Below are 21,573 nucleotides of genomic sequence, written 5' to 3'. Positions count from 1 at the left end.
AATTTCCATTTTTCTAGAAATGGAAATCTTTATGATGTTTATCTGTATCATCAGGCTCTTTTCATTGTTTTTACTTTTGCATTTAAAATTATCTAATTAGTTAACTTCAGCTGCTCTGTAATGGTTCACAACTTCTGGAAATACATTGGGTCTAATTAGGTATTAATGTTGATGAAAAATTACATATTTTTTTACATATTGACATTAAAATACGACTGAAATTGGGTTATGGCAGGGGTCTGCAACCCGTGTCTCCAGAGCCACAGTGGCTCTTAATAACTTTAGTTAATTAAAAGAAACCAGTTAACATTTTTTTAATACAGATATAATAACAAATGCAGGTTTTAAACTGTTTTTTATTTTTTTCTACAGTATTTGCATTGAATTTCCACAAAAATAACACTAAAAGTGCCAGTAATATGTGTTTAGATCTTTTTTTCTTTCTCATTAGGTTGACTGTTTATAAAAAATATCTCCTTTATACTTACATTTATTTTAAATCCTAAAAATGGAAATAAAATTCTGGCTCTTAAAAAAATGACAATAAATATTCTAAAGTCTGAAAAGTTGTCTTTTTTGAAAAGGTTGTTTGACATTTGCAGCTCTAAACAAGTTTTTTTGGCTGTGCTGAGAGCAAAATGGCTCTTTAGGGTGCAGAGTCCTGTGTTATAGGTTTGACCCAGTGTGCTAGGATAGGTTTTCAAAGCAATGTGCACTAGAAACTAAGCAGAAATACTTGGATTTTGTGGTTTTGCAGTGAAAAATGTGGAGGCCTTAGTGAGCAGAGGCGCTTCCACAGACTGTGAACTGAGCCGCGCTGCAGTAACGAGATGCTAATTAGATGCTAATGATATGCTAATCTCCCCACAGTATTCCACCTCAGTGGTGAGAAGGGAATCTGTGTAGCTTTTCACCATTGGTTGGAGGTCCAGGGATGTCCGGAAGTTAAAGTTCAAGATATTGGAAAAGGAGAAAACTCCCCCCCTCCACACACACATACACACACACACGCACACATGCGTATCACATAGATCTTTGTGTTTGCAGGTTCCCAGAGGAAACGGCCTCCAGCTGACAGCCCGTCTGAGGAGAGGATGGACGACCAGTCGCTCACCTTCAACGACCCGCTCTGGCCCATGCAGTGGGAACTGGTGGGTGTCATTATCTGCTTGGGTGTGTGTTTGTGTGTGTCGTCATTTCCCTTATCTGGAAGTCTCCCCCCGTCTCTCCTCTCTTTTCGTCTTTGCGTTGAAGGATGTTCTTTTGACAGGCATAAGTCAGACAGGCTTTCACGTGTGACTGGAGAAGGAGACAGAAGACAGAGAGATAAGGGGATGGTGGGGAAGGCAGGAGAAGGGGTGAGTGGGTTGTCCATGTTGAACTGAGACAGATGTCTGGGATTGATGAGGCTTGGAGGAACACCGGCGCACAACTGGGCTGAGACAACAAGACATGCTTATGCCTTCAGCTGTCCTGTTCACACTGTTTTGGCCAAACTGTGTTTCTGAGGCCCAGCAGGAATACAGCAACAGGATGGAGAATTATGTTTGAAGTCTGCTTGAAAAGCGCCATAAAACAAGCATGTCATGAGGGAGCTTTTGTTCTTTTAATAAGATTATGTCCAATGAAAGTTAAACTTGACCAGTTCTTATTTGGAGTCTGACAAACATCATTTTGATGTACCTTTCCTGCTAAAGTAATAACCACAGCAAAATCTTTTTAAATGCTGTTTTCATTCATGTGTGTATTCACCCCCTTAGATGTTTTACCCTGTTTTTTTTTTTTTGCTTTAACAAATCAACCATGATCTGCAAAAATAAACAAAAAACAATTTAAATGTCAAATTGAAAACTCATTTCTACAAAAACAATGACAATTAAATAAAAACACCAGAAATAAACAGTTAAAAAAGCTGTTTAATTTTAATTCTTGTGTTCCTTAGTTGTACAGAAATACCATTTAGATTTTCATATATTTTCATTGTTAAACCATAATCAGTTGATTTATTTTAGAGTTGATTGATAAGGTGGTCACTTCAATCTGAAACTCTAAGATACATCATAAAGATCTGAGTGGCTGAGGCTGAAGATGTCAGTACTGTTTTTTACATTACACTGCAAAAATGACAAAACAGTAAAATATGCAGAACTTTTTATTAGTATACCAGTAATATACTTTGCGTTATTTATATACTACCACTCAATAAACTGTATTAATTCATGCAAACTACATATTTCAAAGTAGAGGTTGATATACTGAGTAAAACCTCTGTGACCTCTTAATTTATGTTTGAAAAGAAAATAAATGTTTTGGTAAAGTAGAACTGAACAGGTCAAGTTTTTTTGTATGTCACATTTCAGCAGTAAGGCAGTTCAAATTGCTTCACATAAATTATAAAACAAGCAATAAACATTACATTTTTGTCAAATGCCATCATGGAAATTATCAATGCAAATCAAAAGCGACTCTAAGCTGGTGGGTTTTTAGCTTTGATTTAAAGAAAGTCAGTGTTTCAGCTGTTTTGCAGTTTTCTGGACGTTTGTCCCAGATTTGTAGTTCATAGAAGCTGAATGCTGCTTCTCCATGTTTGGCTTAAAACATAATTCCCAATAAACCCCCCCCCCACATTTTTTATTGTTTAACAACCCATTTAAAAAAATAATAACTGTTACTTATGTGCACTGAATACTTCCTGCTGGATCTGTTGCGCAACGACAGCCTCTGTTTCTGCTCATGTCGATGGAATTCGGCGATAAATTATATCACTGATTACTCTATCAATAATAAATCCTTGGCATGTTCTTGCTATAAATACCCTGGGCAAAGCGTTCCCTCAGCCAATCGACTCCCGCAGACGGTCTTGAGTGACGCGCGAGGGCGTAATCTGGCAGAGCGAGGGGGAGGAGAGGCGGGCTCACGGATTCACCCCGGCAACTGGCAGCAGATTGACTGACATCTCAGCTCTCGGGGCAAGTTGGAGGGATGAGAGTCAGGGATGGGGGCGGAGGGTGGTGGAGACAGTATCGAGGCGAGATGATGAAGAGAAATGTGAGGCGGAGAGCTCGGAGCTCTAATACGAGCGCCATTTGTAGCAACGGTTCGGCTCTGAATTTAGAAAATTTATCGACAAGATTCTTCTTTTTTTTTTTTTTCGAAGCCCGCCGTGATGCATGCGGTGTTACGTGAAGTATGACACATAAGTGATTATGTGGTTTTTAACTTATATGGGTTGATTACATAAACAGGAATATAGGGCACAATTATCAATCACTGAGTAATCAGGAAAAATGCAAAGCCTTTTAAAACTAGGGACCGTTCGCTCTCTCTCTATCGGCTTCTCGCCTCCCTCTCTTGATTTCACTCTGTTGTGTTTAATCAGCCTCTGGTGGATGGAGATATTGATTGAGGGTCAGTAATCTGCTCAGGTCGAGACGTGTGTGTGTGTGTGTGTGTGTGTGTGTGTGTGTGTGCGCGTGTTTTTGCCGTAGAGTAATATTTTCATTACCTACTTTAGGCGAGTTTGGCCTAACACACCTTGATGACAAGTTCAGCTCCTGTAAGAAGGTTCTTGCTGAGCTGACTGCAGCAAATCAATCAGTGGATGGTATGTGTTGTCGTATGACAATCTGTTCGTGTTCATATGTTTTCCCTGAAGTCCAGCTGAGATGAAGAAGGAAAAAAAAAGGCAATTGTTTGCTTTTTCCTGCTGTATGACTGCTTGTGTACAGTGGACCTCTGTGAAAATTCGCGGAGTCATCTTTTCGCCGATTATTCTGTGAAACGTAACTCCAAGATGAATAAAAATCAGCCTATTTGTGGATTTGTTCATAGAGTATATCTAAAATATATAATAAAAATAGCATCTTGGATAGCCAGGTGTTGGCCTTTGCACAGCCACCAGATCAGGAGAGCCATTCATTTCCCCCATAAGAACAGAGATAAGGAAGACTGGAGATGTTAGCTTCTGCTGTAATGCCAAGACTGTTTCCACTGTTTGTAATAATGAATATTATTATTTGGTGTTTGAATAATTACAATAGGTGGTCCTAAGTGTTGTTCATAGGACGTCTCAAGAATTCATGGGCTTTCGTGTGATTACTAATCTCCAATGTTGTATTATCCACTGTGTCAGCGGCAGCATTCAAATACTACAAATCGATAAATTTGAACATTTGAACATTTGAAATGACTTCAGTTTTTTCTTTCTTCAAGTGTACTAAGATATTTACACAAGAAAGTAGACCAAAATTACTTGGTAAGGTTTTGTTTTTGCAGTGTACAGTGTACTTGGAAAAAAAAAAAAAGATTACAAAAATTCAATAAAAACACAAAAACTGAGCAAGCGGTGAGCTAGAATATGTCATTATTGAAGTTAATTTATTTTTATAGGTAAACCCATGTCTCTATAAATGTAAAGATGCTAAAGAGAGCACCGGAAGTGGTAAATTGTTGTACTTTAAAGTGTTATGGTGACTTTGTGTTGTGTGTGAGGAGCTTTTTACTGCTATCACAACATCACTTCATATAACCGCATGTGTATGAACTGAATCAGCATTCAAGATGCCTCTCCACAGGTCTATATGTAATTTTACAAAGGTGTGTGCCTTTTATGTGTGCTTAAAGTGTGTGTGTATGTGTGTATGCATTCGAGTGCGTCCTCCCCTCGAGCCAGTCCCAGTGTTCCGGTGGACGATAGTCTGCTAGCAGCCTCCATTCATCTGCCTTATTCGCTCACACTACAAAGCATTGCAGCTCCCCAGATGCTACCCGCCAAACACACAAACAAACGCGCGCACACACACGCACACACACACGCAAACGCACACAAACCCCCCAACAGAGACATTTTTTCCATTGTGCCTTTTCTTCCTTTCTTTCTCTCTTAATCATAGCAACAGTTAAAGGACTCACTTTGAATATCAAATTGGCCGTGTGTGTCTGTGTGTGCTTTTTTCTGTGTGGGAGAGCGAGTTTTGGGAATCCGTTGACATTTCTAGTTAGTCTGCGAGTGTGTATGTGTGTGTGTGTGTGTGTTTGTGCAGCCTTTACACGCCGCCTTTAAGTGTTGGGTGTTTTTTTTTTTTGTGTCTGTGTGTGCCTGTTACCGTACTGCATGTTTGCGTTGGGATGCAACATTAAAGCTGTATTAAGTGATCAAGTGAATGTATGTAGTTTGTGGGGATACTGAGGCTCTGGGGAGCTGCTGTGATGGGTATTTTGCCTCACCACGGCGGCGTTGTTTCTCTGCTGTAATGTGTGGTTATCTCTGTGTTTCCGTGTAGGTGGATTTGTGGTTTGAGGTGAAGAGGTCTGGGTGACTTGTCCGTGAACTTCCTGGGTTCCTTATGGCACTTTGAAACCATGTGTAGTTAAAGATGCATACACCATCCTTTATATATATATATATATATATATATATATATATATATATATATATATATATATATATATATATGTATTTATATTCTTTGAATATATGTTTCTACTGAGCTGGATCAAAACCACCTACTGAATGCTGTGAGGTGGCCCTCCAACAACCTGACAGGGCATTGACTCTGGGATTGTGTAGGTGTCATGTGACGTTTGAAAGAAAGAAAAAAAAAAAGTCGGCGGCAGATTTTTGAAGTCATCCGATGAGGTGGGATGTATTGTCTGTTTGCTTGAGGCACTTCTAGGCTGCTGTTCCGTTAAAAATGTGCGTAAATCTTTAGTTGCGATTCCATTAACCTTATAGTTTGACATATCGTACATAAATTCTCTTAATGGAAACACGTGCATTTAAAAAAAAAAATTTTTTTTCAATCAAAAGTTTTTTCACTATGATGAGGTAGTTTTTTTTTTTAGCAAAACTGTAATGAAAACACTTTTTTTCTCATCACACGAGTCACATGATCAAACAAATGGATGTTGCCACTGTTGCCAAACACGAAGAAGGAGATGACAGGAAGTAGTTGGAGGATGATGGTGCGGCTTGTTTCTTTTGTTCTCGTGAACAAACTTGTTCACGTGACTTTAATTGCGTTTCTTATTTGACGGAAACCCCACAATTGAGAAATTGTTTTTCAACATTAGCAAAATTTTGACAAAGTTTTGCGCTCATTTATAATGTGCACAAAACTTTGCATTCTGCTAATGTAAAAAAATATAAAAAATCAAAACAATTAAAGATTAAAAGTCATGGCAGTAAACAGTTGTATGGGATATGATTATAATTCAGCCATGGCACCAACGTTCATCTATCACCCATCTGAGGAGTTCTCAGCGTCGTATTCAGATGTTGGAGCGACAAGCTCCTGATATCTGGGAGTGGTGATGTAGGAGGCATTTTGGGGAAATTGTAGTCGGTGATGTTACAGAAAAGCTATGGATTCCACACGTTGGAATAACATCCTCCTTGTACCACTTCCTGTCGTCTTTTATGTGGTTTTCATCAGTAGTAACATCCAACTGTTGTTCATATGACTTGTGTGAAGCGAAAAGTGATTCCATTGCAGTTTTGTGAAATAAACCGATTTGGTATGGCCGATAAACCACTTCACTATGGCTTTTAATCGAAAAACGTGCTTGTTTTTTTTTTTGTTTTTTTTTAGAATTGCTGTGTTTCCATTAAGCTAATTTATCGTAATTTTAATTTGCACAATTCTTTAGTTAATGGAAACGCAGCTGGTGTCACATTCATTCCACAAACTGTTTCCCACTTGATCATTGCGCTGTATTATCTTGCTCAAATTTAAGATCATAGTTTTTTTTTTTTTGAAAGCTACAGTGATTCCATGGATTTCGAGTTTGGGTTTTGAGTAAGAGTAGTTGCTGTTTGTCTCTGCATTGTGTCCTGCTTTGAAAGCTTTGGACGTCCTTGTGTACGTAACACATGCTTTACAAAAACGTCTCTGATCTGAGTCAGGGTTCTCTGTCCTTGAAGCTTTGTTGTGTTCTTTTCTGTCTTAATTAATCGCTTTCCTTCCCATCCTCGTAGTCTCGTTCACCACACAGCGTCAGTACATTTGGTTAATTGGATTTACCTGGTTTCCATGCCGCTAATCACCTTCTCAGGACACAAGCCTCCAATTTTCAGTTATTCTGCCCATTACCAAGTCTGTTCCCCCTTAGCAAACCTGTTCCTAATATGTGTTCCCTGCTGTTTGCTCCCGGTTGGTTTTCCCTTAAGGTTTCCTCCTGTACATGCAAGTTTTTCCTTTTCTTCAATAAGTGACCTCAATATGAGACTCGTGTCCTATATCTGAATTCAAATGCTTTGATTTTAGCAGATTCAGATTTCTCTTCAAAAATCATAGTTGCCATTTTTGTTGAAATCCTGCCTTAAATGAGGACTATTTTTTATTAAGAGCAGAGGGAACTTTCCAGTGTGTGTGTTAGTGATTTAGTGGCTGTAAAACACAGGCAAAATGATTCAGAGTTGACATTTTAGACTGTCTTTAGCTTTTCAGGTTTTAATTTCAAGAGAGACAAAACTTTCCCGTAATAAGTTTAACCTTCTTGGTTTCACCTGAGCTTGACTGCAGGTCAGTTCTCTTGTTTGCAAATTCAATGAAACTGCTCCAACTTCTGCAAATTGACATCTTATGGTTTCTTTTTTGAAGACAAAAGTCAAAAAGTGACCTTTAAGCAAAAAATAAATAAATAAATAAATAAATAAAATTGGATACAAAGTGACTAAAAGTACAAAATGACAAATGAGCAAAGGATATGCCAAAATCTAGCTTCCAGTGTTTGTGACTCTAATGACCAAGTAACATCTGTCTGTAGAAAATATAGTTTACTTTTAAACATCTTCTAACAATTTGTGCTTTCTATGAGTTCATTTTAAACAAAAACTGGAAACTTTGAAGGTGTGTTTTGTTTAAGGAGACCTTGAACTCTTTTTGTGTTTGTTTTTTTTGTCCAAATGAGTTTCAGGGTGAAAAATCTGGCCCTCGTGTATCCATGTTGACAACAAAAATCCCTGTTTTGTGAAAATGCTTATGTATTAGCCCAACGTTTAACCTGACATTTTACCCCAAATGCTTATTACACATAAGAAATAACAGCCATGGTGGATTTGTGGTTGTGCTGCAGCTGCAGAACCTTTATCATGGTTCTACAATGAAAATTTTAGCAAAATACTCCACCTTCGCTTTGTTGTTTGCCTTTCCTGTTGGGTTTACCACTAACCTTGTGTGGAAGCTCCACACATATTCCATGTCTAGTGCCACTTACAGGTCTGGGGGTGTAAAAACAACTTTTCCCTTTGTGTTTATGTTTGGATGAAAACATTTCTAGAAGCGGTCCTGTGCTTTTGAAACTGAATTAACATTCCCATGTGGAAGGAATCAGAGTCTTCTTTCTGCAGTAATTACTTCCACACTGAAGAGTGTTGTCATTGACATAACCTGGGAATGTTTGGTTATGGCGCCTTCACTGTTCAAATTAATGGGATTTTTTTTTCTGACCAGCTAGACGGCTGAAAATTTCCCGTCAGTACTGATTTTCATATCTTGAAACAAAATCTCGAAAAATATTGTGTTTAAAAAGTAGTTTTTATTGTATTTCCTCCCTCTTTTAACTTGAATGTAATTGCCAAGCTGCACCCCATGTATGATTAAAGCACATCTTGCCAGCATTGGGTATTTAAGACTAATGGAGATAAACGGTGAATTAATAAACCGGTCAGAGTCCTCTTAGTAACGTTGATCCGTAACCACATGTGTTTGTGTGTGTGTTCAGTTTGCACAGGGTGAATACAACTCTAGTGGGTTTGACCTGAATGTGATGCCAGTTTGGAGGAACAACATAACCGGCAGCGGAGTGGTGGTCAGCATCATCGATGACGGTGAGTCTAACATCGTTGTGGCACACGTGCTAATAGGAAACACACAGACCTCGAGCTAGTATCTGCGTTTCCATTAACTATGAAGTTGCGCAAATTGATATTATGAAAGTAAATTTGCTTAACATTACAAATTTGAACATACTTAGAAAGTCTAGAGGATACTTACTTACTTATACTTAAGTAACCCAGAACAGGGATTAGGACATAGAATCCAGAAAAAACTACCTTAGACTCCTATTCTTCCAACCCAGAAAAGGAATTAGACCAGAGGATACTTACTTATTCTTATCTGGCAACCCTGAATAGGAGTATTTAGTTTATATACGTACTTTGGATCAACATTATTAGATTCTTTTCTTTTTCTTTCTTCTTCTGCTCTTTCCTTTGGTTTGTTATTTTGTTTGTATTTCCTTTTAATTCATGTAAAGCTCTTTGAGTGGCCTTGTTGCTGAAAATGTGCTATATAAATAATATTACCTTACTTTACCTTAATGGAAACATGCCAAATTTGAGAAAACTCAGGTATTTTTGATGAAAACTTTTTGTGTTAGGATGAGATGGTTCTTTGGCCGCCTGCTGGCAGAGATGACAAAAAAGACAACAGGAAGCTTATTCAGCAGTGATTTTAATTTCATTTCTTATTTAATAGAAACACAGTGATTTTTTTTACATTAGCAGAACATAGACGAAGACTTGCACACATTCATAAGAGAAGCGTGGAAGTTCTGGAAGCTTCTGGTCCATTTTGGAACATTTGAAAAGACGAAACGTTAATATTTATACAAGAGGAGACTTCACAATGGAATAAAAAAAAAAATCAGGTTTGCTGTCACCTTTGACCTAGAGTGAAGAGTGCGAATGATTTATCTAAGCTCCCTGAGCTGCGCCCACAACCTTACCTCCATCATCTTCGTTTCAGTCACGCCACAGTGACAATTCATTTCTCTCTGATTGCTGGGATATCTGGCAACAAGGGAAATGAGAGAGCGGCATCTTATGGGCTCATTCATCAAGAACTAATTGAACCCTCACTTGTCTCGAGTGCTGATAGAGCGGAGTAGTTGTTGGAGTGTGAAGGTGTGTTTGAGCCACTGTCTTTTTTTTTTTTGCAGTCAAGAACCTCTGATTCTGTTTTCTGGGGTGCACAAATCACAGAGTTATTGGAGTCAAATATACTTTCTCCACTCGTTTATGTGCGTTTGTGTTTTTTACCATTTCCTGCATGTGTGTACGGCTATGGCTAACGACTGTTTTAAAAAAATTATTTGATTCTGTCGAATCAGGCAATTAATCGAGTAATTGAATAAAAAAATGGCATATTCTGCAGATTTCAGCTTATTTTGTACAATATATAAAACATGCACATATTTTCAGTTTCTTTTTCTAAATATAAAATAATTTTTTTTATTAAATCAAGCTTACATTGATCATTTGTAGCAAAGGATCCATCTGCAGCTAAATACTTAAATAAGCTATTTCACCTTCATTTAACATCAGTACATCTGATCTGTTGACTATTCAATTAACCAATTAATGACTGAATAGCAAAAGGTGCTGAAATGGAGATTTTTTTTTGTACAGAATTTGAACTGCTTGATGCTAAAACTATGCATCTGGATAAAACAGGCAGATGTATTCACTTTGTATACAGTTTTGGTTCAGTTACTTTAAGAGTCTATATGCTCCGATTAATAGATTATTAAATTAGTTGACGATTATTTCAATAATCGATAACATCACGATTAATCGTTTTAAATGTATTTGGGTGTGCTTTTTCTGTGTAAGGCTAATGTGCTGAATTGTGATGGGGGGAAAAGGGTGCTTTTCTTTGCCTCTCATCCCTCTGCACACTGTACCATTGTGTGTGTGTGTGTGTGTGTGTGTGTGTGTGTGTGTGTGTGTGTGTGTGTGTGTGTGTGTGTGTGTGTGTGTGTGTGTGTGTGTTTGTGCACAGTTAGAGGTGAAGGGTTGATACAGAATGAGCAAGGCAGTGACAGACTGAGAGAGATAAATTATATAGAGGAAAGATCCAGAGAGAAATGTCAGGAGATGGCGAGAGCGGAGAGGATTGTGAGCGGCTGTACGCGTTAATGTATGTGCGGCAGAGAGAGAATTAGACCTGCACCAGTGAATCTCCCCTCCTCTGAGGCTATTGTACTCCGCTCCACCTCTTCGTATTGATTCCGCCTGGGCAGGAGCTCCCTCACTCTTTCTCTCCTGGCCCTCCATCTTCCCTTTCTTCTGTTTCCCTTCGTCATTTTTTTTCTCCCCCCGCCCGCTTTTTGTTAACCGGACGGAGACGTCTTCCTCTTTCCTCGCGCTCCGTCTTTCCGTTTCGCCCACTCTCCCTCCATTTTTTTCTCTCCGTCTTCCAGAGAGCCCTGCCTCTCTCTGGCCAGAAGATCGCGTTCCCCTCTCACCTTTAGCCAACCTTTCAATCGATGCCCATTGATTTTGATATCACAATGAAATAAATTATTTCTCTTTGAGTGAAAGCGTCCATGACTCAACCCCGCCGCCGTGTCTTTCTCCATCTCTGTCCTTCAGCTCTCTCCCTTTGTTTTAGAGGTAATGTAATTGGTATCTGAGGCTGATCCTCTTAAAACATTGAATCACATTTAGTATGCCACTTTCAATTTATGCACCCATGTCTGGGTTTGCTCTGAGTTTCTTTTTACAAATGCGCTCTTTCAAAGGCACCCTCTAGATACACCTGCATTAGTTTTTGTTTCGTTGCTGTGGTTCATAAATTCTTGTCATTGTATTTACATATCTGATGAATATTACCTTTCGTACCTTACAAACACAACTTAAAATTTTTTCATGACTTGTTAGAAACATAAACCTCAGTTTATTTCATATGGATTTTATGTGTGACCCTGATTCAGTGTGTGATTTTCAATTCTTTTTAACAAATAATAGCTCGAGAAGTGTACCAAGCATTACACTGATCCCCCAAAATAAGATCCAGTGCAGCTGATTTAATCAATTTATCCTCATTATCAGAGTTCAGCTAAATGAAATTTATTTTCAGTGTAAATCGAGTTGCCTTGTGAAAAGTGACTTTAGATTTTAGTGCTGAACATTTGGGTTTAATGGCAATAAACACTTTGTTTCACTGTGAGAGTTGGGAACGTATACACAGAAACCCCCCCGCCCCCCAAAAAAAACCCAAACTCTGATGTCTTAAAAATAACATTTACAACCTGAAATATCGGCTACAATCTAAAAACAACTTAGCTTTAGCATATGATGCAACAAATGCAGAGTCATAGCGACACAATATCTGAAATATTATGTTCTTATTTACATTACAGCATACCTTGTGCCTCTGTCATGCCATATGATAATATCAGTATTAGCTCCGTTACAACATAAGCAATTAAAGATACTGAAACTAGATGTTGTCCCTTCAAAATAAAAGCATAAAAACTGATATTGGAAGTTACTCATAGATGAATCTAAGTAAAGGCAATAAGAGCCAAAAAGAGATACAGACAAATAAAAGAATACATTTAGGGTTATTTACAAAGAGATTTGTCCAGTGATAAGAGGAAGATTGGGTTCGGTTATGAAATGATATTCTGAACTTCGAACGTCTCATAGATGAGGAAGAGGATGAGGAAGAGGATGAGGGCCACTGGGGAAAAAAAAAGACTTTTTTCCCCAGAATTTTGACTTTTTTGCAGAGTGAGATTAAAGTCAGAATTCCTTCAAAAATGAAAACCTGAAAAGTAAAATAATGCAATTTGGCACCAGCAATGTTTGGATAAAACACCAGTCAGTTGGTTGTTCATCAGTAATTGAACACATTGTTTGAAAACAAAGTCTTCTCTTCTGTTGAGTATTAATTAGCCAATCAGTGTATAGATTTAATCACAATAAAACACTTTGAACTTTTGGAATTCACCTAAAAATGAACCAAATGATGAAAAAACTAAGACTAAACTAAAATTAAACAATATTTAACTAAAAATAGCTAATAAAAACTAGAAAACACACTCTTAAAAAGTAATTAAAACTTACTGAATTGGATAAAAAGTCACAGTGAAATCAAACTAAACTGTAATGAAAACCTCCAAACTATTATAACACCAGCTTTCAATTCAAATTCAATTCAAACATACTTTATTGATCCCAAAAGAAAATTAAATAATAATAAATAATATTTAGAAAATCTGAAAGGCACCGCTCTTTTACTTGGGTTTGTTTTCTCCTACTGCTGTCGCTCATAATTCCGGCATGATTGTCATAAAGTTGAAAGAAGGATAAGAAATAAAAAGCATTCAATAAACATGACGTTTACATGCCTGATAAATACCACCTACCTTGTTTGTGAGGACAGTTCCTTAAAAATACTTATTAAAATCCATGTGCGGTTTGATAAATGAGGCTTCTGGACACATTTACAGCTGAAATAAAAGACAGCTGTCACGTCAACACAAGCTGTGTTCATTAGAGGGTCGTGACCTCTGGGCTGGGTTATGGATTCATCTGAAAAATTAGTGCCATGCAGAGCCCCGCGTCGCCCAGCGATCAGGAGTTATCCGTTATCAAGCTTAATCATGTAAAACATCCAGTGTGTAGAGGGGAATGACAGCTATAGAATAAACTGGATTACCTACTAGAACTCCTCTGTCTCTCCATCATTACTTATTGTGCAAATGAGATACCTACGGTTGCTGTAAATAACCTCAATCGCCCACTCCAGCTCCAGTGTTTGCTTTGTAGTTTTTGTCAATCTCTAGAATTACACAGATGCCATCGAGTTAAAGACGGGATTTTACAGCCGACGCTCCACTGAGGGAATAACGCAAACCCTGACATAAACACAAAGCTGCATATATGTTCATAATTTAGAATGTGTGCATCAGCTGAGGAAGGAGCTGTTATAAAATATTTTATGGCTGATTATGAAGACTAATCAGAGGCTGTGATGTGATTGGCTCACAGTACAGGAAGTATTTACTGCAAACTCCCCCACCCCCAAAAAAAAATACAAAACAGCATCTCTGTCACTTTGGTTTGGATATTGTTCTTGCTTTATATTTAACATACAAACAGCGTGAATCCATATCAGTTGCTTGCATAGCACAGTGATTGTCACTGCGCATGATTACATTTGTGAACAGAATCTTTGAGGACCTTATAAAATTGAAAGCATTTAAATTAAGATCAAACATACCAAAGCTGAAATCAGCGTAATGTTGAGTTCAAGCAAAAAAGATCCGAGACTGATGATTATTTTTTGTTTCTGATTTATTTGCATTGAGGACTGGATTTCTTCTTCTCTCCCATTCCGGGATGAAAAAGCTGAAAATCAGTCTGTGAAAACGGATTTCATTCAACACAATGAGGTGTTGACGATATGCTCTGTTCCTGCCTCAATTACATTATCATCGACATTTAATGTCATCGACTCAGATAGTTTTGGACACTGTTCTGAGGAGTCTACTAGGGCTGAAACGATTTTCCCATAAAGTCTGACCAGCTTCTCTGATCTTGCTTATGAAAAAATACTCCCACAGTATGATGCTTCCAACTCCATGTTTCACAGTGGAGGTGGTGTGTTCAGGGTGATGTATGGATGTGCGGTGTTGGTTTTCCTCCCACACATGGCATTTAGCATGTAGATCAGAAAGCTTTTTTCTTTTAATATCATAAAATTTCAAACCAATAACAAGACTTTTAAATTACTTACAGCTTTCGTTCAAAGACTGTTTTTTTTTTTTCCTTATCTCCTCTCTCTTCCATAAAGTCTGGATTTGTGGCGCACACAGCAAACAGCTGCCCACTTGACCTGTGGATCTCTGCAGCTCCTCAAGAGCCTCTTGGCTTCTTCTCTGATTAAAGAGTTTCTCTGCGTTCAGACCTGGCTGACGAGTTTCAACTCATGCTAGTTTTTTTTTCCTTTCTGAAAAAAAAAGACGTTTTCAGTTCAATTAGTTTTTACTAATGTCCTCACAAGGGGGTGATGATGTGCTGGTTCATGCAACTCTACTCAGAAGAGTAGAGGAAGAAAGTCAAAGAAAAACAAACAAAAGAAGGGAGAAAGAGATTCTTCACCTGCATATTAATGGAGTTTTTGTATCCTTGTTGTCCCTCACAAATGAATGAGCCGCATTTTTGTAGTTTTTCTTCTTACTTTTGTTTTCTTCAGCTGCTATGTGTAGGACGCCTGCCTCTATAGTTATTATGGAATCTGCCAGCAAAAACAGGCAGGTGAAAACCATGTTTCATTTTCCTTCTACTTCGCATTTATATGCAGCTTTGTGTTGGTCTGTTACAGTAAGATGCATTCTTGTTCGTATGGAAGAGGATTGGGACCTCTGAGAAAAAAAACTGACTTCAATCTCAGAATTCAGATTTTTTTTCAGAACTTTGACTTTTGATCTCAGATTAGTCAAAATTCAGATTTTAAAGTTAGAATTCTGAGTGTAGAGTCAAAATTTTAAAAAAGAAAAATCTAAATTCAGAGATTAAAATGAGTATCCTGACAAAAAGTGTCCCTAATCTTCCTCTGGATTATATGTTTGTAATGCAACAAAATGCAAATTATTTCAAAGGGCTTCAGAAATGTTGTGTTCCTGAAACATCTTTTTGTTTTCACTTTATATTAATAAGCTGCAGTTCTTCAGTGACACCGATATTCATTTAAATGCAGCTGAGGAAACCTGAATCTGCTTGTTTCAGTGTAAATAAAATTTGAAATCTTTGCTTAGTTTTGCTTTTTAACTTCAGGACCCTTTGCTATCTTCAACGCGGACTGCCAAGGTTTGCTCCTGAGTCATTCGATACATGTCATCTTTATATTGCGCGTCTTAATATCTCTACATCAGTGACTTTGAACGCTCGCATTAAGGTAAGCTCCGGGCTCAGGGCCAAAAAAAAAAAAAAAGAGCAGAGGCTTGTTTGTGTCTGTTTGCACGGTCGGCTGTTTGGCTGAAGTGACACTGTCCGGCCGTGTAAAAGTGTCTCTGGCAGAAGGAGTGACAGAGTCAGCGCTTTTTCTTCCCCCCCTCCCCCTCTCACCTATACCCCCCTGCTGTTCAATCCATCCAGCTGCTGTCACCACAGGGGAGCAGACAATCTATCAAGGCATCGGGATGCATTCTCCTCACCTGTGCCGCGCCTTTAATGAACAGCCAACATGATCCCGGCTGACAAGCAGGAAATGGATGTAATAAAGATTGTTTCTGCATGCTCTTTGCATCCCTGATAAATCACCTCGCTGTGCAACAGATACGGGAGCCACATGGAAATTTGATTTCACACAGCGAGGGGGAGAAAGAAGAGAGCAGTAGGGAGAGAAGAGAGCTGCTAGTGGTGGGGTCACTCTGTTTTATTTCTCTTTTGCTCCAGCGGAGCAGTGGAGCAAGATGTGTGGGAGGGAAATACAAAAGCTGTTTTTTTTTTTTTTTTTTTTTTTTTTTGGTTTTATTATGTATTTATTTATTGGTTTTTTTTCTTCTTCCTCATGCTCTTGCGTATCCAAGCTGGAAGACACTGAAACTCTGAGCCTCTACCTAATTAATCAACAATCGACCTGTGGTGTTTACTTACAGTGCCTGGCAAAAGTATTCACAGCTCTGAAATTCACATTACGCCAACTTCAATGTATTTCACTGAGATTTTCTACATTTGTGGAGCGAGACGCTCAGACTTTAATTTCAAATATGGCAAAAAACTAGCATCACTCATCCTTACTGGGAAGCATGATGGTGGCAGCATTATGCTGTTGGGATATTTGCCTTATTTTACCCCAAATTGTGTTTTTTATTTAGAAAAAAAATGGACTGTAAGGTTCACCCAAGACAGTCTCTATTGCAGATCAAAAGACAAAAATCGATATCAGCCGAGTACATTTATTCTGAAAAATTAGATTATTTCACATATTTACATTCCTTGATACTGTAAAGTCAGAAATTCACTGAGATTTACAAAGTTAGACAAATATTGCCACAAGTCCTATAAAGACGTCTGCCTGGTACAGACTGGAAAATGTCTGCACCGAGTGTGTCCGGGAGATTTCTGATCAATTTCAGATGTTTTTTTTCTTACAAATTTCTGACTTTACAACATCATAAAATATGATTTTTTTTTACTTGTAAATATTCAGGTATAGAATAAATTCCCTAAAAAATTATTTATTTATTAATCTATAAAGAGATTTAAAAAGCAGATTTTCTTTTAAAACAGCTCATTTATTGCATCCAGGTTCATGCATGTAATTTGTAGAATGTGACACATGACTAGTCTTCTGCGTTAGTTAGGTGTCACTAATGTTAAAATTGTCATATTTTGTATGAACATTTTTGTATTTCAGCAGTTGGACCCCAGGAAGATTAGTAACCACTGGAAACTAATGGGGATCCTAATAAATAAATAAGGAAATCTTGAATTTTTTTTTAGGGTTTTTTGGTGGAGATTTACTCCCATGTCGTCTGATTCCCCAAAGAAATAAAAAAAATAAAATCATTTATGTATTTTTATAGGCCCTAACTTAAGCTGTATATGAACGTTTTTAGAGCTGCAGTCCAAGTTTACATCAAGTAAAAGCAAATACTTCAAAAAAATAGTTTGTGTTTTGAAAATCCATTCTATGTAGTCGAAGTGGTGGATTATTTGTCTTCGAATGTCCAGTGCAGTTCATTTCCACTCTGTTCAAGATGAAAAACAGTTAAGGTTCTAACAAAACCACACGATGTGAGATCATGGTTTTATAAACTCACAATAAAACGCAAACATCAACAGCCTGGCCAGCAGCAACAGCTATAAGTCAGCACACACACCCTGGTGGTGTGTGTAGGTGGAGAGCTGATCTAATTAGAGTTGCAATATAAGCAGGAGAAACTATTTGTAAGAGCGGCTCCTGGGGAACATTTCTCAGCACTCCTTTATGTTATTTATTTTCCAAATATTTGCTAAGAGGGAATAAACTTTCCAAGTTGGCATACTGTGCTTTCCAAAATGAATACCACTTCGACTTTTTTCAGATTTCTTTAAATGAAAAAATAAAAACAAAGACTTGAGGGATCCACAGCTTTACTACCAGAAAGTGTTACTACCAGGTCTGGGGTTCACACCATGGCTGCAACTTATGATTATTTCACTAATCGATTATTCAGTTGATTTATACCGATGATTAATCGTCAGTGTAAATGAGCCAACCAAGCTACATACTTCTTTATTCGGTATGAATAAAGAAGTTGGCAAATTCTGCTGATTTTTCATTGAACTACTTGAGCCTTTTTCATATCAGAAATAAATTTTTTAAAGATGCAAATAAACAAATAATTAAATTCCTATAAACATTTTATTGCCTAAAATGCAACAATGTGGCATTCCTTTAGTGAATGCTTGATAATTTGCAGTAAAGGATGCATCTGCAACTAAAGGAATGTTTCCAAAAGCGGAGCTTTTTCTTCTGACCTTAACACCAATACAGTAATCAGCAGAGTAGTTTTTGGATTAACCTATTAATAATTAGACAGCAAAAGGTTAAAAGCTAAACCTATGCCAATAGATAAAACAAATTTACAAAGGTTTTCTTTTTCCATCCTAATTAAAAAATGTTTAGACTTTTTGCAGTTTTGGCTTAATTATTGCTCTGAGTATGTTATTCTTTTAGCAAATGACCCTTTTTACTTTATAGACACCACTTAATTATTAATCGATTACTAAATTTGTTGACTATTATTTCAAAAATCGATGAATCTGATTAATCGTTTCAGCCCTAGTTCACACAAATACACTATGTTCATCAGATTCAGGTTATTTATAACCAAAAGAAAACCCTGAAAGCACGTATTACATTCTAGTTACTAGTTATACACTGTTTTGTGTTGGTCCCTTATGGAAAACCCAATAACACCTTGTGATAATATCATTGCGCTTTGTGTGCAATTTAGTAAGATCCCCAAACATTGATGGGGTGTGGAAACTTTTGCAAGGTGATGCATTTCCAGGTTTGCCCGGGATGTGAAGACTTCCTTCCTGCGCCTTCCAAATGACGCGTCGGAAATTTATGAGAACAATGAACAGATAACATTTGCAGATACACACACACTCCATACACTACTCCTACACACTATTTCAGTTCAAACACTAAATATTGGCAGACTTGTCCCACATGTCCTATTGTGGATATAGTAACCACATAGTCATCCAGGCAAAGAAAAAAAAGCATTCATAATTTAGAATAAAAGCAGAGTTAGAGGAGGGAGGGGGTCGAAGTAAAGGAAAGGAAAGAAGAATAATAGAAAGGGAGCTAGAAAAATGCATAGGGAATGGTATATAGGAATATAAAGGGAGAGTGAGGTTGAGATAGGGAAAGGATGGTGGGGGAGAATAAGATAGGAGGTGAGAGTGGGGATGCAGATATGGGGGTGGGTGGGTAATTTATGATTTAATCTAATGCATTCTGGACCTGCTGTAAGTCACACAGACCTCAGCTGGGAAGGCGAGGGAGGGAGGGAGAGGAGGAGAAATTGAGAGAGAGAGACATTAACCTTTTCTTGAAGCGAGTGCGGAGATGTTTTATCTGACCACCATCCTCCCCAGTGGGGGGGGAAAAAAAATCCTGCTCACTCCCCTCCTCCTTTTCTCCTTTAATGCTAGAAACTCCTCTTCAAGCGGTTTTGTTTACTCAGGGAATCGTGTGGCGACTGATTCCTGAGAGGGGAATATTGCTTTTAATCATCTGTTGATGAGAAATGTTACTAATTATTTTACATGTTGAACTATATGGCAGGAAGTTTAGGTAGGAACAGATGAATTTTGAAAAAAGCTATGAGAAAACCAGCTATTTTATTTCTTTTTTTAAATTTACCATTCTTAATTTGTGTCTTTTTTAAAATGGTGTTGAGTGCAAATTTCATTTTTCATTTTTTCGACATATGACAACTGTTTTCCTCCATTCTCTCCTTCTGTCCTTCTTTCTTCTTTTTCTTTCTTTTTTGTTTTTCCTTTTTTCTTTCCTGTTTCTTTTCTTTCTTTCTTTGGTTCTTTATTTCCTTCATTCTCTCTTTCCCCCTTTCTTATTTCTTTCCTTCTTCATTTTTTCCTCTGTTTCTTTCCTTCCTTTTCTCCTTCCATCCTTGCTTTTTTCCTTTTTTCTTTACTTTTCTTACTTTTCTTCCTTTTTTCCTTCTTTCTTTCTTCTTCTACAAAAGTGTTGAAAACCAGACAAAATAAACTTCATTACCATTTAAAATAAGGAATACATATGTTCAGTGTATGTAGCTTGGTTGGCTCATACTGATATTGTTCCTCATAAACAAGTTCACAACAGGATCAGTTGTTGCCACCAGCATCACTACAGGCAGTTTTACTACACAGTAAAAAAGAAACAAAAACTAAATATGGTATTAATTCAGTTGTTTTTTCCCCTTTGAAATCACATTCACATCAAACACTAAAACTTCGACTCTGTTGGCTGAAAACAGGATTTTGCTGTAAATATTGCGGTTCACTGTAACAAAATTAAGAAGTGAGCTTCTGAACTATCTGACCGAAGCCTGCGTGAAATCTAATTTCACTGTCTTCACTGTACCGTTGTTGTTAGCTCCGTATTTGCTGTCTTAAAACATATATTTTTGGATGCATGTGTTTGACTGTGCTTACTATAAAACATGGAGGAACAGTAATCAGAAAATGTGAGGGTTTTGAAGCATAACGACCACAAAGGCCATTTTAAATCCATCAGTATGAGCACTGCAGGATTCTTTTCCTTTAGATCTTACCCATTGTTATCTTTATCACATCATTGTATACTGCGGTATTATTATATGTGATTACACCTTAATTATGCTCTGTGTGTTTGTCTACAACATAGCTGCTCTTGGCACAATGTGTTCTGTTTTTTTCCCTTTCTTTTAAGCAACTTCTCTTATGTCCTCTCATTATTACGTTGAACGTACGTCCTTGTAATTGCTGTGTTTATGTTCTTTCATTCACTTTGATGGGGGTAAAAAAGAAAATAACAGCCAGCAGGTTTGTCATAAACATTACATTAAAATGCTTGTTGGTGAAAAGAGGGTAACTTCTTTTAATATGGTCCACATTCAGAGCTGTCTCTTTAATAAAAAGAGTTGTTTGGACACAACATTCACTGGAGAAAAAAAATAATGGAGCTCCAGCTTAATTTTTTTTTGTTAATTTGTCATTTAATTGTATTACATGAGAAATGAACGAACTTTATTTATGTTTGTTTAACATGACAACTTCCTTTGATTACTTGTTGACCAGCTAATGTGATTTATTTAAGCTGGATTACCTGTTTTATTTTTTCAGTGAAGGCACACGGTGACTAAAGTTTTAAATGTCTTTAGATATAATGTACTTTCAAGACAAAGGTTTTTTTTGTTTACAGTTTCCTTCATTTATTGGTCAGCACTAGAGATCAGAGCTTTGTAAAGCTTTGACCAATCAATCAATGCTAATCTAACTGCGTTCTCTTTTAAATAAAATCTAAGAACTGCAATGGAGGGTTTTTTTTCTTACAATTCTCCCATATGCAGCCACTAATTATCTATATCTGGAGTTGAGACGACATCACACTGTGTGAGAGACATCGGTTGCTTTAAAACTGGTTACAGATCTGGTTACTGGTTTTTCTTGGTTACAGATCTGACATTTTAAACTGACTTTAGCATATTATTTTAGTCGGTATAACCAAGAGGATGTTTTGTTTCATGACAGACAGGTTGAAAGCTCAAGGAAACAGAGGATTTCCAGGTTGG

The 21,573-nt window shown here is 37.4% G+C and overlaps 1 protein-coding gene across 1 annotated transcript in view; it reads left to right on the top strand.

Annotated features, from left to right (window-relative positions):
- The window catches only part of LOC106914347 (furin-like protease kpc-1), a 229,017-nt gene that overhangs the window by 29,779 nt on the left and 177,665 nt on the right, over positions 1-21,573 (top strand). Inside the window, exons 5-6 of the mRNA XM_088013796.1 lie at positions 1,048-1,151; positions 8,725-8,830. Coding sequence (XP_087869922.1) covers positions 1,048-1,151; positions 8,725-8,830 — 210 coding nt within the window. The remainder of the gene's footprint in view (positions 1-1,047; positions 1,152-8,724; positions 8,831-21,573) is intronic.

The sequence above is a fragment of the Poecilia mexicana genome, unplaced genomic scaffold, assembly GCF_051168715.1.
Source record: "Poecilia mexicana isolate PSO_F unplaced genomic scaffold, ASM5116871v1 scaffold_16, whole genome shotgun sequence".
Lineage (NCBI taxonomy): Eukaryota > Metazoa > Chordata > Actinopteri > Cyprinodontiformes > Poeciliidae > Poecilia > Poecilia mexicana.
The sequence above is the reverse complement of the archived record's forward strand: the minus strand, read 5'-3'. Positions and strand labels throughout refer to the sequence as shown.